The 11,112-nt window shown below is 45.1% G+C and overlaps 1 protein-coding gene across 1 annotated transcript; it reads right to left on the bottom strand.

Moving 5' to 3' along the window:
- Positions 1 to 325: 325 nt before the first annotated feature.
- On the bottom strand, positions 326 to 3,576 carry irf2bp2a (interferon regulatory factor 2 binding protein 2a). The gene is made up of 2 exons (XM_010864729.3): positions 2,171 to 3,576; positions 326 to 1,726 (listed from the first exon to the last, which is right to left on the bottom strand). Exons 1-2 carry the CDS (start codon positions 2,976 to 2,978, stop codon positions 963 to 965), a joined length of 1,572 nt encoding a protein of 523 aa, XP_010863031.1. The 5' UTR covers positions 2,979 to 3,576; the 3' UTR covers positions 326 to 962.
- Between the last annotated feature and the right edge of the window lie 7,536 nt (positions 3,577 to 11,112).

The following is an 11,112-nucleotide window of genomic DNA, read 5'->3' as shown; positions in this document are numbered from 1 at the left end:
GGGTCATTGCTAGAGGCATTTTTGGAAAAAAAAATACGTTATCAACAAATACCATCTGAAAGGGTGGTTAGCCAATAGTTTGAACAGGATGTCAGAGAGAGAGGGGGGGGAGAGTTGTCAGATTGTCTACGTGATCTGAACTTTGACTAAACAAGTTTGTCCTTGTGAATACCAAAAAACATGCAGCGTTGCGTTTGGTAGCATTGTGCACAGACTAACTGAAGTCATTCCAGTCTTCCGTTCAAGTGAGTCATTGCAGCCTTCAGTTGTATGCATATCGCGGAACACGCCTTCATATAACAAAACATCAAATTATTTCTATGAATCTATTTCAAAATGTGTTTTTTAATCTCGTCCTCTTAACATTTCATAATTTAAAAAAGCAAACTCAGACAGTGAATTTTTCATACAAGATCAGAAATTGTATTTGGCAAATATTTTTAAACAAGTGCATACAAGTTACAGCTAAAAGCGTTTCAGTTTGCGAAGTGCCCGTACAGAGACGCGTCATCATCAATACGTTTTGAACAGGAACTGCCACCAGACAGGACGTGGCCCAAATGACACCCTCTTCCTGTAGCTCACTATTTTGTGCAGCGCCCTACGTGTCACCTTGTGGGCCTGCCAACAGTAGTGTGATATATAGGGAAAATGATGCCATTTGTGCCGCAGAGCAAGAAGTACATCAACAAAGTGTTAACATCAACAAATATGGACCGAGACAATCCGGTTTCATTATGATAACATACCTTCATCTTCAAAAATATAGAAACACAATGTATTCAAAAATCAAAAATTATACAGCCATGTTTTAAGTATACAATAGTCCCGTTGGTTCGGGTCCAATATTTACATTGTCTATTAATTTGCTTGGATGGTATGTAGGTATGGTTATATTTTATATACTCGTATCTTATCGTTTTCCCCAACAGTCCCTTCCCGGAAATATGTAAAAATTGTAATCAAGGATCCCTCTCCTTTTTTACTTTGACGTCCCCTGCAAGGATGGTGGCGATTTCTCCTTGCATGAAAGCCCACGGTACGTTAGAACCGACCAGCGGACACTTCTCCCCGCTTGGACAGTACACTTCCCCGGTGGCGCCTTGCTGTTTGATACTCTCCCGGGAGCATGGGAAGCAGAACTTGTGCGAGGGCACCGACGGGCACTGGACGAAGTGTGTGTCCTCTAGCCTCTCGTGGCAGAGCGTACAGCAGAGGGGTATGCTCCCCGGTACTGACGAGTCAGGAATGCTTTGAGGTCCATGCCCTTGGTCCATGCCTCCTCCTGGCACGTGAGGTGTACCCGCGCCACTGGTATTGTCCCTCCCTTGCGCGAGCCGCCTTTGCTGGTTCATAGAGGAGGGCGAGAGCGGGCTGCTGCTGTTCCGGCGCGTGGTGGAGTGAACCTGGTTACCGTCTTTGGGGGAACTGTTCCCGCCACCACCTGCGTTGTCTGCCGCAAGGATCAGCGCCTCCATAGGAGACTGGCCGTTCTGCGCGGCTTCAGGTGGGGTGGTGCGAGAATGAGGGGATATTGTGGAGGGGGGGCCGGAGGAGAAGCTCGGTGGCGGTCCTGGGGGCATTTTATGTCCATCACGGTCAGATAGTGATCCCTGTAACCACTGCTGTCTGTCATCTCCATTATGCTTAGCGGCGGTTCCCTCTCTTTCCCCCTCCGGTTCTGGCGACGCTTTTCTCTTCATGTTCCGCGGGTGTTTTCCCCGGTCTGTAGGAAGGAAAGAGATCATTAAAAATGAAATAAGTCACGTTAAGCACGAGATGGTCAGACTATGATTAATACTTAATTGAAAAGCACACGTTTGCATTGTTGCACGACGCAGAATAATAAATCCACAATAGTTAATCACATGATCTGTTTTTTAATCGCTCACATTCAAATTAACCCAAGACTTGGACTTGTGCCAATAAAAATAAAATCAATTTATGCCAACCAAATGTTTGTCCTGAAATACTCTCAAAATAGCCATCATATTACACGTGTTTGCGTCATGATAAAAGCAATACCGATTTTAATACATGTGCAAGCAGGCTATGTAGCAAACAGGTAACCTGCACAATAATATCCATAATAGATTAGGATACTGCACTGCTACATTCAGATTATAAAATCTACGCCACCCAGAGATAAACTACACCAGTCAGTACCAACCTGATTTGGACGCCGCGGGGTTCTGCTGTTGCTCATACCCCATCACTCTCTGTGGCATGGTGACCAGATCCTTCTTGAACCGGCTGTCATGGAGAGCCATCAAGTCCCTGACCGTTTTCCCCTTACTCATCCACTCCATCTCCGGCGTCAGGCTGTCTGCTCGGTGCTTATCCTTCTCGTGCTGATCGGTGCTGGAAACCGAAGCTGGCCGCTTGCCACCGTGCTCGCTGGGGCTGCCGGCCATCAAACCAGACCCCGGGTGGGCCATAGGTCCGCCCGGTCGGCCGTTAACGGCGTGCAAAGAGGACATGCTCCCGTTCACCAAAGGCACAAGATTTGGAGGAACCGTGTTATTCCTGCGCGGATTCGGGCTCTGACGGTTGAGCTCCGGAGGTTCATCCGGTTTAGGAAATCCATTAGGTACCGGAATCCCGTTAGACTGTCTCCCAGACTGGTACTCAGGTCCGAGCCGCGGTGGACGTTCCGATGAAGAGAGGGGGTAGCGGTCCAAGGGCTGAGGCGGCCGTGACACGGCGTCTCCAGACGCATGGTGGTTAGCCTGGATTTCTTTCCCCGACAGCTGCTGCTGTTTCCCCGGCCCCGGAGACCGGCCCTCCTGGAAGCCATGAACCCGCTTCAGCTGCCGGGCTGTCTCAATCACAAACTCGATCCGGTCCGCTCCTTCGTAGTTGACACATCCCCTGCAGATGGGCTCGGTAAAATCCCATATCATGGCCCAGGGCATTCGGGGCAGGTCGCATAAATAACACGACTGCCTTCTAGAAGCAGCTACCGCCGCCGACGACATGGCTTCCCTTTCACCAAAAAACGACCTTAAATCTCTCTCTAACCCCGGTCTCTGCTTGTGGATTCCGAGCCTTTTTAGAAAACAGACAAGGTTAGATCCTTCCGTTTCTCAAAAAGAAACAAAAAATTCCCCTTATCGTCTCCGTCTGTCTCCTGACTATGGCAACAAACAATTAAGTTACAAATAGAACTTCATGACAGCAGTGGGAATGTTCTTCAGGCTACTACGACTGATGCGTCCTCTATCTGTCTCTCACTGCCTATAGCCTACTACTGCAGCCCGATGTAGAGCAGTGACGTCACTGCCCAGGCAGCTCGGTCTCTTGTGATTCCTGCTTCAACATTCTATTTACTTGATTCTTCGACGGAAGGCTGCCCCCCTCACCCCCTCTGGCGCATGCTCTTTCAAGCTACTCTCACCCCTAGCTTGTAATCATTTCTTGAATCTTTGCCAAGAAAACTACAACCAACCAGCCACCGACCGGTTGGGGTGGGACCGCGAGCTGTGTAGACTAAAATTATCGACTTCTGCTGCAAAATGAAAGTACAGAGATGCCATCCACGATATATCTCTTTTTTTGCAGCAGTAATATATTAGACGTTAGCACAGTAAATGTGATGGAGCGTGTTTTGTGAAGTTGTATTAAAAAGGATCATATTGCATTATAAACAAAAGAAAGTGTAATTTATTTTAATTGGGATTTGCCAAATACATTTAACAGAATTATAATGAAATATCGGCAATATTCGAAGGTGCCTCTTCACAGATGTTCTCTACGTCCGGAGTAGTAGCCTACGCACCGTAATTTAGTAGCTGCAACAAAGTAACACGTCACACATGCCATTTGTATTGGCGCTTGGCAAGTGCTCCACGCAATAAACCCTGACAAACCGTCATCTGTCGATACAAAGCAGCCTAATTCGGCTAACAATTAATGCTCATGCAAAAGATGAAAGGGATTTATTTCCGGCAGCTTTCAGTTTGCAAATTCTTATTGTAACTGTTGATCTGCAAATAGGCTAGGCTACTGTTGAAAAATAGGGCGGTAATGTCTATCTTCTGATCTGAACCGCCTGCAGTCTGTTTCAGGAAGTGTTAAGACTTGGGGATTTCCAGATTTAACATGTGGAATGGCCACCTATACAGCACGGTTATATAACTCATGCAATCTTCTCATTATTGTTAAATGTAAGCACGAAAGTACTAACCAGAATTAACAAGCAACAGCCATGACAAATCAGATCAATATATTCTAATAATGGCCTTGTACTTTAATTGCTTATTTATGTCTGCGAAGCTTTAGCTTTTAATTCTTAGGCTACTGAATACGTAAGAGGCGTGTGGAAGCTCAATACAATTCCATTAATTCAGTAAAGTCTGGTGAGGTCGTTAATGGAATGAGTGAGTGGAAATGGCGAAAGCACGAGGTATCCTAGTATTTGTTTTGTCATTCCACCCACAGGCATGACTCAAATTATTCCAACTGATTGCTGAGTGCTAGTTGAGTGCTAGCCGGAGGGCTTTTAAGGTTGGTTGAGGCAATAATGTGTTGATCTGAGAGAAACCTGCTGCAGTGTGTTTGTGTGTATTTGTGTGCGGGCGGGGATGCAGCCGCTGCAGACACAAAGCAGGATATGTTTGCGCAAGCAAAGAGGAAGTAAGATGTGTAGTCACGTAGCAACACTTAACGCCAACTATCCGTCTATTGCCTCGCCCATCCAGGGAACATAGTCCTTGGCTAACATCCAACCCACTGACATTACCATGATCATGCGCTGTGGAGTTGTGAGTTTAGCGGGTCTGTGTTTTGTCATCTAGACACGAGGGAGCAACGCAACCAACAATGGAGTTTTTATTTTCAGTCTATTGTCGCCGTGTCCTACATTGTTCATTTTTGTTTTGTTTTCATCAGTCAAACTAAAACTTCGGATGACGGACCTACTGCAGTTGGACAAGGCTATTTGAATGTGCACACTATGAAAGTTAGAGGGACTCTAAATATTTATTATTTAATAGAAAACAATTAGTTATTAGTATGTGATTTTAGTCTTTGCCTCTCATAACTGCCATATGGTGTTGTCCATCTTCAGAAAGCCAGATGTCCAGTTTTAGTACACTCATAGCCTAATAACTCATACTTGTACTAAAATAGCTGCAAAATTACATTCTACTATAAGACTGATCCCTATTCTATAAATAATATTGTTCATGAACATCTTACTCAGTCCCATGCAAACAGATAAAGCACACTCTGTTTTTGTGTGTTGTTGTAATCATTGTTTATTTGTTCTGCTAGATTGTGAGTCATTACTCATTTCCTCAGACGGTTTCTTCAGATTGACCCATCAAGAACATGTTTTATTTTGTTGTTTTTTTAGACTGCTTCACATGAATAATATTCTCTGTTGCCTAATTCCTCCATTATAAACCCTTTTATAAACATTGCTAGCATGAGCTTAAACAACTACAATTTGCAAAAACTGTAGAATTATTGTAATACATTTTTATATTATTATTATTCAGGGGTTTCTTATATTCTGCAAATGAAGGTGGGAGATATGGATTTGATTAAATAGAATACCAATGTCTGCCTGACTGTCTCTCTGCCTGACTGTCTATGTCAGTGTGTCTGTCGGCCTGACTGTCTGTTTCTCTGCCTGACTGTCTATATGTCGGTGTGTCTGTCAGCCTGTCTGACTGTCTGTCCCTCTGCCTGACTGTCTATGTCAGTGTGTCTGTCGGCCTGACTGTCTGTTTCTCTGCCTGACTGTCTACATGTCAGTGTGTCTGTCAGCCTGTCTGTCTGTCTTTCTGTCTCTCTGCCTGACTGTCTATGTCAGCCTGTCTGTCTCTCTAACTGACTGTGGTTCAGCCAAGAGAAGAGTTCAGGGGTTTAAAATAGGTACTGGATGGATGAGGTCATGCCCCATGTGCACCAAACACACATTGTAGACGGTTGGCAGCAATAAGTGACTTATCTTATGACCTTTTCCTCTCCTGCTGATTGGTGGCTGTTCCTCACAGGAAATAGTAACCATGGTGACCAACCACAGTACCCAGGATCCCCCTGGTGACCAGTTACTTCCTGTTTCCTGTTTACACGGTTTCTAATTTCACTTCAGATTTTTAACAGCTCTCAGCAGCCGAGAGGAGTGCAGAGATGGAAAATAATGCATTATTAAAATTATACATCATTACAATTATACATTATTAAAAACCTCCTCTGGCGTATTTTGAAATAGTTAACTATTGTAAATAAAAATTAATCATACTTGAAAGAATTTCTAAAAAAAATAAAAGCGAGATTTATAAATCAGAAAGGTCATTGATTTTCATGTGTTGATTTTCATTTCTCATCTGTCCAGTTCCAATTTGAAACCCCTGAACTCTTCTCTTGACTGAACCACAGTCAGGCAGAGAGACAGACAGACAGAAAGGCTGACAGACACATTGACATGGACAGTCAGGAAGAGAGACAGACAGTCAGACATACAGACAGCCTGACAGACACACTGACATGGACAGTCAGGGAGACAGACAGACAGTCAGACAGGCTGACAGACACACTGACATGGACAGTCAGGGAGACAGACAGACAGTCAGACAGGCTGACAGACACACTGACATGGACAGTCAGGGAGACAGACAGACAGTCAGACAGGCTGACAGACACACTGACATGGACAGTCAGGGAGACAGACAGACAGTCAGACAGAGAGATGGCTTTGCCGTCCATGTTTTCACATATAACATTGTTTAAAGAGAATGTGGTCATGCCGAACAGGGCAGTTGTATGTATTCTGATTCCGCAATTACATTTTGTAGTATATTAAGACTTATCAATATTTTGTCTCTTCATATTCCCATATACACAGTATTTCTTTCTTCATTTCTCTCTGTGGCATCATTATAAAATGGAGGAATCCAAATAAAATGGAGGGTCTGATTGCACTGGACATTCAGGACAGTCCTCTCTGATAGTCTTTGCAGACTCTGTAGTGCAGAGAGGGCGTGTGCTAGCAGACCTGGCTGGCTGCCAAAAGCAAGGCTGCTGGGAAATGGCGCTGAATGCCAAACACACACACATGCACATACACACAACCTCACTTACACACACTCACTGGATGCCAAACAGGGAAGCAGGGAGTTAGGAGGGTTTGGTGGGGCGGCCAACATTAGAGGCTCACATCTTGCTTGTGTGCCAGAACTCTGTGGCTCTGTGGCATGATTACACTGGAGAGAGGTTACGCACTGAGAGGAAAGCTAGCTAGCTACTGCTCTCACTCCATCTCCCTCTCTGCCTCGTGCTCTCACTCCATCCCCCTCTCTGCCTCATGCTCTCTATCTCCCTCTCGGTAGGTCAACTACTAATAGCTGGCTAACTCCCTCGCCCTCTATTTCTCCCTCCCCTTTCTTTCCCTCTCGCTCTTTTTCTCTCTTTATATTCACTCTCTCCATTGCCTCTTTCTGTAGGGCGTTCTGCCAAACAACCCATGTTGCCATGGCTGCGAAAGGCAACTAGCGCAGCAGACAGATTGGAGAGGGGGAGGTAGAGAGACGAGAGAGGGAGGGGAGAGAGACGAGGGAGGGGGAGGGGAGAGAGACGGAGAGGGAGAAAGAAGTGAGGAGAGTAGTTGGTAAAAGACTTGGACTTGGATTTGCCACATGTACAGTGAGTGGTTTTACAATAAGATAAAATAGATGAAGGAGAGACAGACAGGGAGGAAGAAAAGACAGACAGGCAGGGGGGAAGAAAATACAGACAGACAGACACGAAGAAAATACAGACAGACTGACAGGAAGAAAAGACAGACAGGCAGGGAGTAACAAAAGACAGACAGGCAGGGAGGAAGAAAAGACAGACAGACAGACAGGAAGAAAATACACACAGACAGGGAGGAAGAAAAGACAGACAGACAAGGAGGAAGAAAAGACAAATCGACAGGGTGTCAAGACAGACAGACAGGGAGGGAAGACAGGGAGGGAGGGAGGGAAGACAGACAGACAGGAAGGAAGGGAAGACAGACAGACAGGGTGTCAAGACAGACAGGGAGGGAGGGAGGGAAGACAGACAGAGAGGAAGGAAGGGAAGACAGACAGACAGGGTGTCAAGACAGACAGGGAGGGAGGGAGGGAAGACAGACAGACAGATAGGGAGGGAAGACAGACAGACAGACAGATAGGGAGGGAGGGAGGGAGGGAGGGAGGGAGGGAGGGAGGGAGGGAGGGAGGGAAGACAGACAGACAGATAGGGAGGGAAGACAGACAGACAGGGAGGGAGGGTATAAAAAGAAGAGAAAAGTTTTTTTAAGAAGAAAAAAAGAACTGGAATTCCCCAGTTGGTACCGAACGAGAAAGTAGAACACTGTTGTATTTAATTACCTGTTTTGAACACTTTGGTTTTAACTGTGAGGCAAAGAGGCAAAGTACAGGGGGAGTACATGGGGAGTTTAGAGTATGAATAGAAACGCTAAGCCATGAATCAGAGGGCGGAAGTTGTGTGTGTGCGCGTGTGTGTGTATGTATGTGCATGTGAGTGTGTGTGTGGCAGAAGGCAGCTAAAAAGCATGACCTCATGACATTGCTGACATAGCTTCCTTCCTGTTCTGTTCTGGAAACCCCCTCAACATTATGGTCTCTATCGTAGAAAACAACATTCTGATCTCTATAGTAGAGAACAACATTCTGGTCTCTATAGTAGAGAACCACATTCTGGACTCCATAGTAGAGAACCACATTCTGGTCTCTATAGTAGAGAACCACATTCTGGTCTCCATAGTAGAGAACCACATTCTGGTCTCTATTGTAGAGAACCACATTCTGGTCTCTATAGTAGAGAACAACATTCTGGTCTCTATAGTAAAGAACAACATTCTGGTCTCTATAGTAGAACAACATTCTTTGTCTCTATAGTAGAGAACCACATTCTGGTCTCTATAGTAGAGAACAACATTCTGGTCTCTATAGAATAGAACAACATTCTGGTCTCTATAGGTGAGAACAACATTCTGGTCTCTATAGTAGAGAACAACACTTTGGCACCAGTACAACATATTTTGCTGTTCTTATGTCTCTTTATGTATTGCAATTTGATACTCTGATATTATAGTGAGCAATGAGAAACCAAAGTTTAAAATGATGAGGAACAACTATGAAGGGCAGATGCTGTTTGGATGGAGGTACAGACCAGTGTTCAAAATAACATAGATGTATTGTAAATCTATACACAACACAGTATTTTAGAAAGTACACTCTATATGTTTATGATCTATAGATACGTGTGTATGTATCTGGATGTGTAACAGCACACATTTACTTTGACTGACTGATTTACTGAGTGGCTGACTGGTTGACTTGAGCTTGTATATTTGGTCTACATACATATTGCAGTCAGGAAGGAAAAGTATGAGGCCCTCAAAATGTAATGAAGAAGTCATAACGTACTGATCCAAGAAGACTTGAAAAAAACACACAAGCGTAGAGACACAGAGCGATCTCCAAAGCTACACGTTTGTTTGAAAGTATGTCTGTAATATGGTGAAAATGTCAAAATAACCACAATACTATGACTCAGCAGCTTCCTACTGATGTACATCGGAAGGATGATGTGTCTTTTTGTCTTTGTGTGTGTGTCTGTGTGTGTGTGTGTGTGTGTGTGTGGAGGGGGGTAGTCTGTGTGTGTGTCTATGTGTGTGTTTGTGTGTGTGACAGACACAGTTTTCATTTCACAGATAATATTAGGACCAGAAGTCCTCATAAGGACAGAGAAACGTCTGGAATTGGGGTAACTTTTAGGTTATGGCATGATTGGACAAGTGTAGAGTTTGGCTTATGGGCTTTTTTAGGTTTAGGCATTGTTTTTTTATTGATGTTTAGGTTAGGGTCAGGTTAAGTTTAGGGTCAGGTTAAGGTTAGGGTCAGGTTAAGCTTAGGGTCAGGTTAGGTTTAGGGATAGGGTTGAGGTTAGAGATAGGGAACATGTATTTATTGTTCTCTGATCCCAACAAGGATAAAAATAAAAGGCCATAAGTGTGTGTCTGTGTGTGTGTCTGTGTGTATGAAAACAATGTATTCTTGATTATGGGACATCACTGAACTGGCCTTGTCAGAATGTTGTTACTGGTGTGGAAATACAATTACCAGAGGTTAGAAGTTCCAACACCAAGGTACAATCTTACATTCTGGTTCCCTGAAAACAAGGAGCTGTTGTGTGCACGGAGTCAAATGCAACACATGTTGTCCATGTTGTTAAAGGATGCCTTTCATGTAAGGACTGGTACATACCCAACACCTCCTAATTGACCTGACCTCCTGAGGTCAGATAGGTGGTCTCACCAACAGCAGATGTTCACCTGCATCCTGTTCCTCTTGGAAGTGGGCTACTCATTCTGAGCTCTAACTTGAGAAAATTTGTCAAGATGACCTCCAGATTGTAGGCCTGTAGAAACAGATGGGTGTGCGTAGTGGTGCGTAGTGGTGCGTAGTGGTGCGTAGTAGTGCGTAGTGGTGCGTAGTAGTGCGTAGTGGTGCGTAGTAGTGCGTAGTAGTGTGTAGTGGTGTGTAGTAGTGCGAATGTGCTCCCACCTGCTTCATCAGCCTCGCACCAACGACCCTAAAACCAAGCTGACAGATTCCGCAACCTTCTGGGGGCAGCCAGTAGGGCTGGCCCCGCCCCTACACCTGCCTACTAGGACCCGCCCTCAATGTTGCTCAATGCTGAAGATGTGGGAACAGGGGGAGAAGGAGGAATCAGGGCCAGGGGGAGAAGGAGGAATCAGGGCCAGGGGGAGAAGGAGGAAGAGGGCCAGGGGGAGAAAGGTGAGAGGGGACCAGAAGTTGAAGGGTGGTAGGGGAACAGGAGGAAAAGGAGGAAGAGGACCAGAAGGAGAAGGAAGTATTGAGCCAGGAGGAGAAGGAGCCAGGAGGAGGGCCAATAGAAGAATTAGGACGAGGGCCAAGAGATGGAGGAACATGGACAGGAGGAGAAGGAAGAAAAGGGCCAGGAGGAGAAGAAGGAACAGGGCCATGTGGAGAAGGAGAAAGGGCCAGGATAAGAAGGTTATTTAATTATATTATTTTGTTATTCTTGTAATAGTCCTTGTAAAGTTCGATGTAATAGTCCTTGTAATGGTCC

Source organism: Esox lucius, chromosome 5, assembly GCF_011004845.1.
Source record: "Esox lucius isolate fEsoLuc1 chromosome 5, fEsoLuc1.pri, whole genome shotgun sequence".
Classification (NCBI taxonomy): Eukaryota; Metazoa; Chordata; class Actinopteri; order Esociformes; family Esocidae; genus Esox; species Esox lucius.
The sequence above is the reverse complement of the archived record's forward strand: the minus strand, read 5'-3'. Positions and strand labels throughout refer to the sequence as shown.

What these genes read in the sequence shown, in the direction of transcription:
- irf2bp2a (XM_010864729.3), bottom strand. Translation starts at nt 2,978, where the DNA reads ATGTCGTCGGCGGCGGTAGCTGCTTCTAGAAGGCAGTCGTGTTATTTA. An exon ending in CCCCGCGGCGTCCAAATCAG is followed by an intron (nt 1,727 to 2,170) that starts GTTGGTACTGAC and finishes TCCTTCCTACAG; the next exon opens with ACCGGGGAAAACACCCGCGG.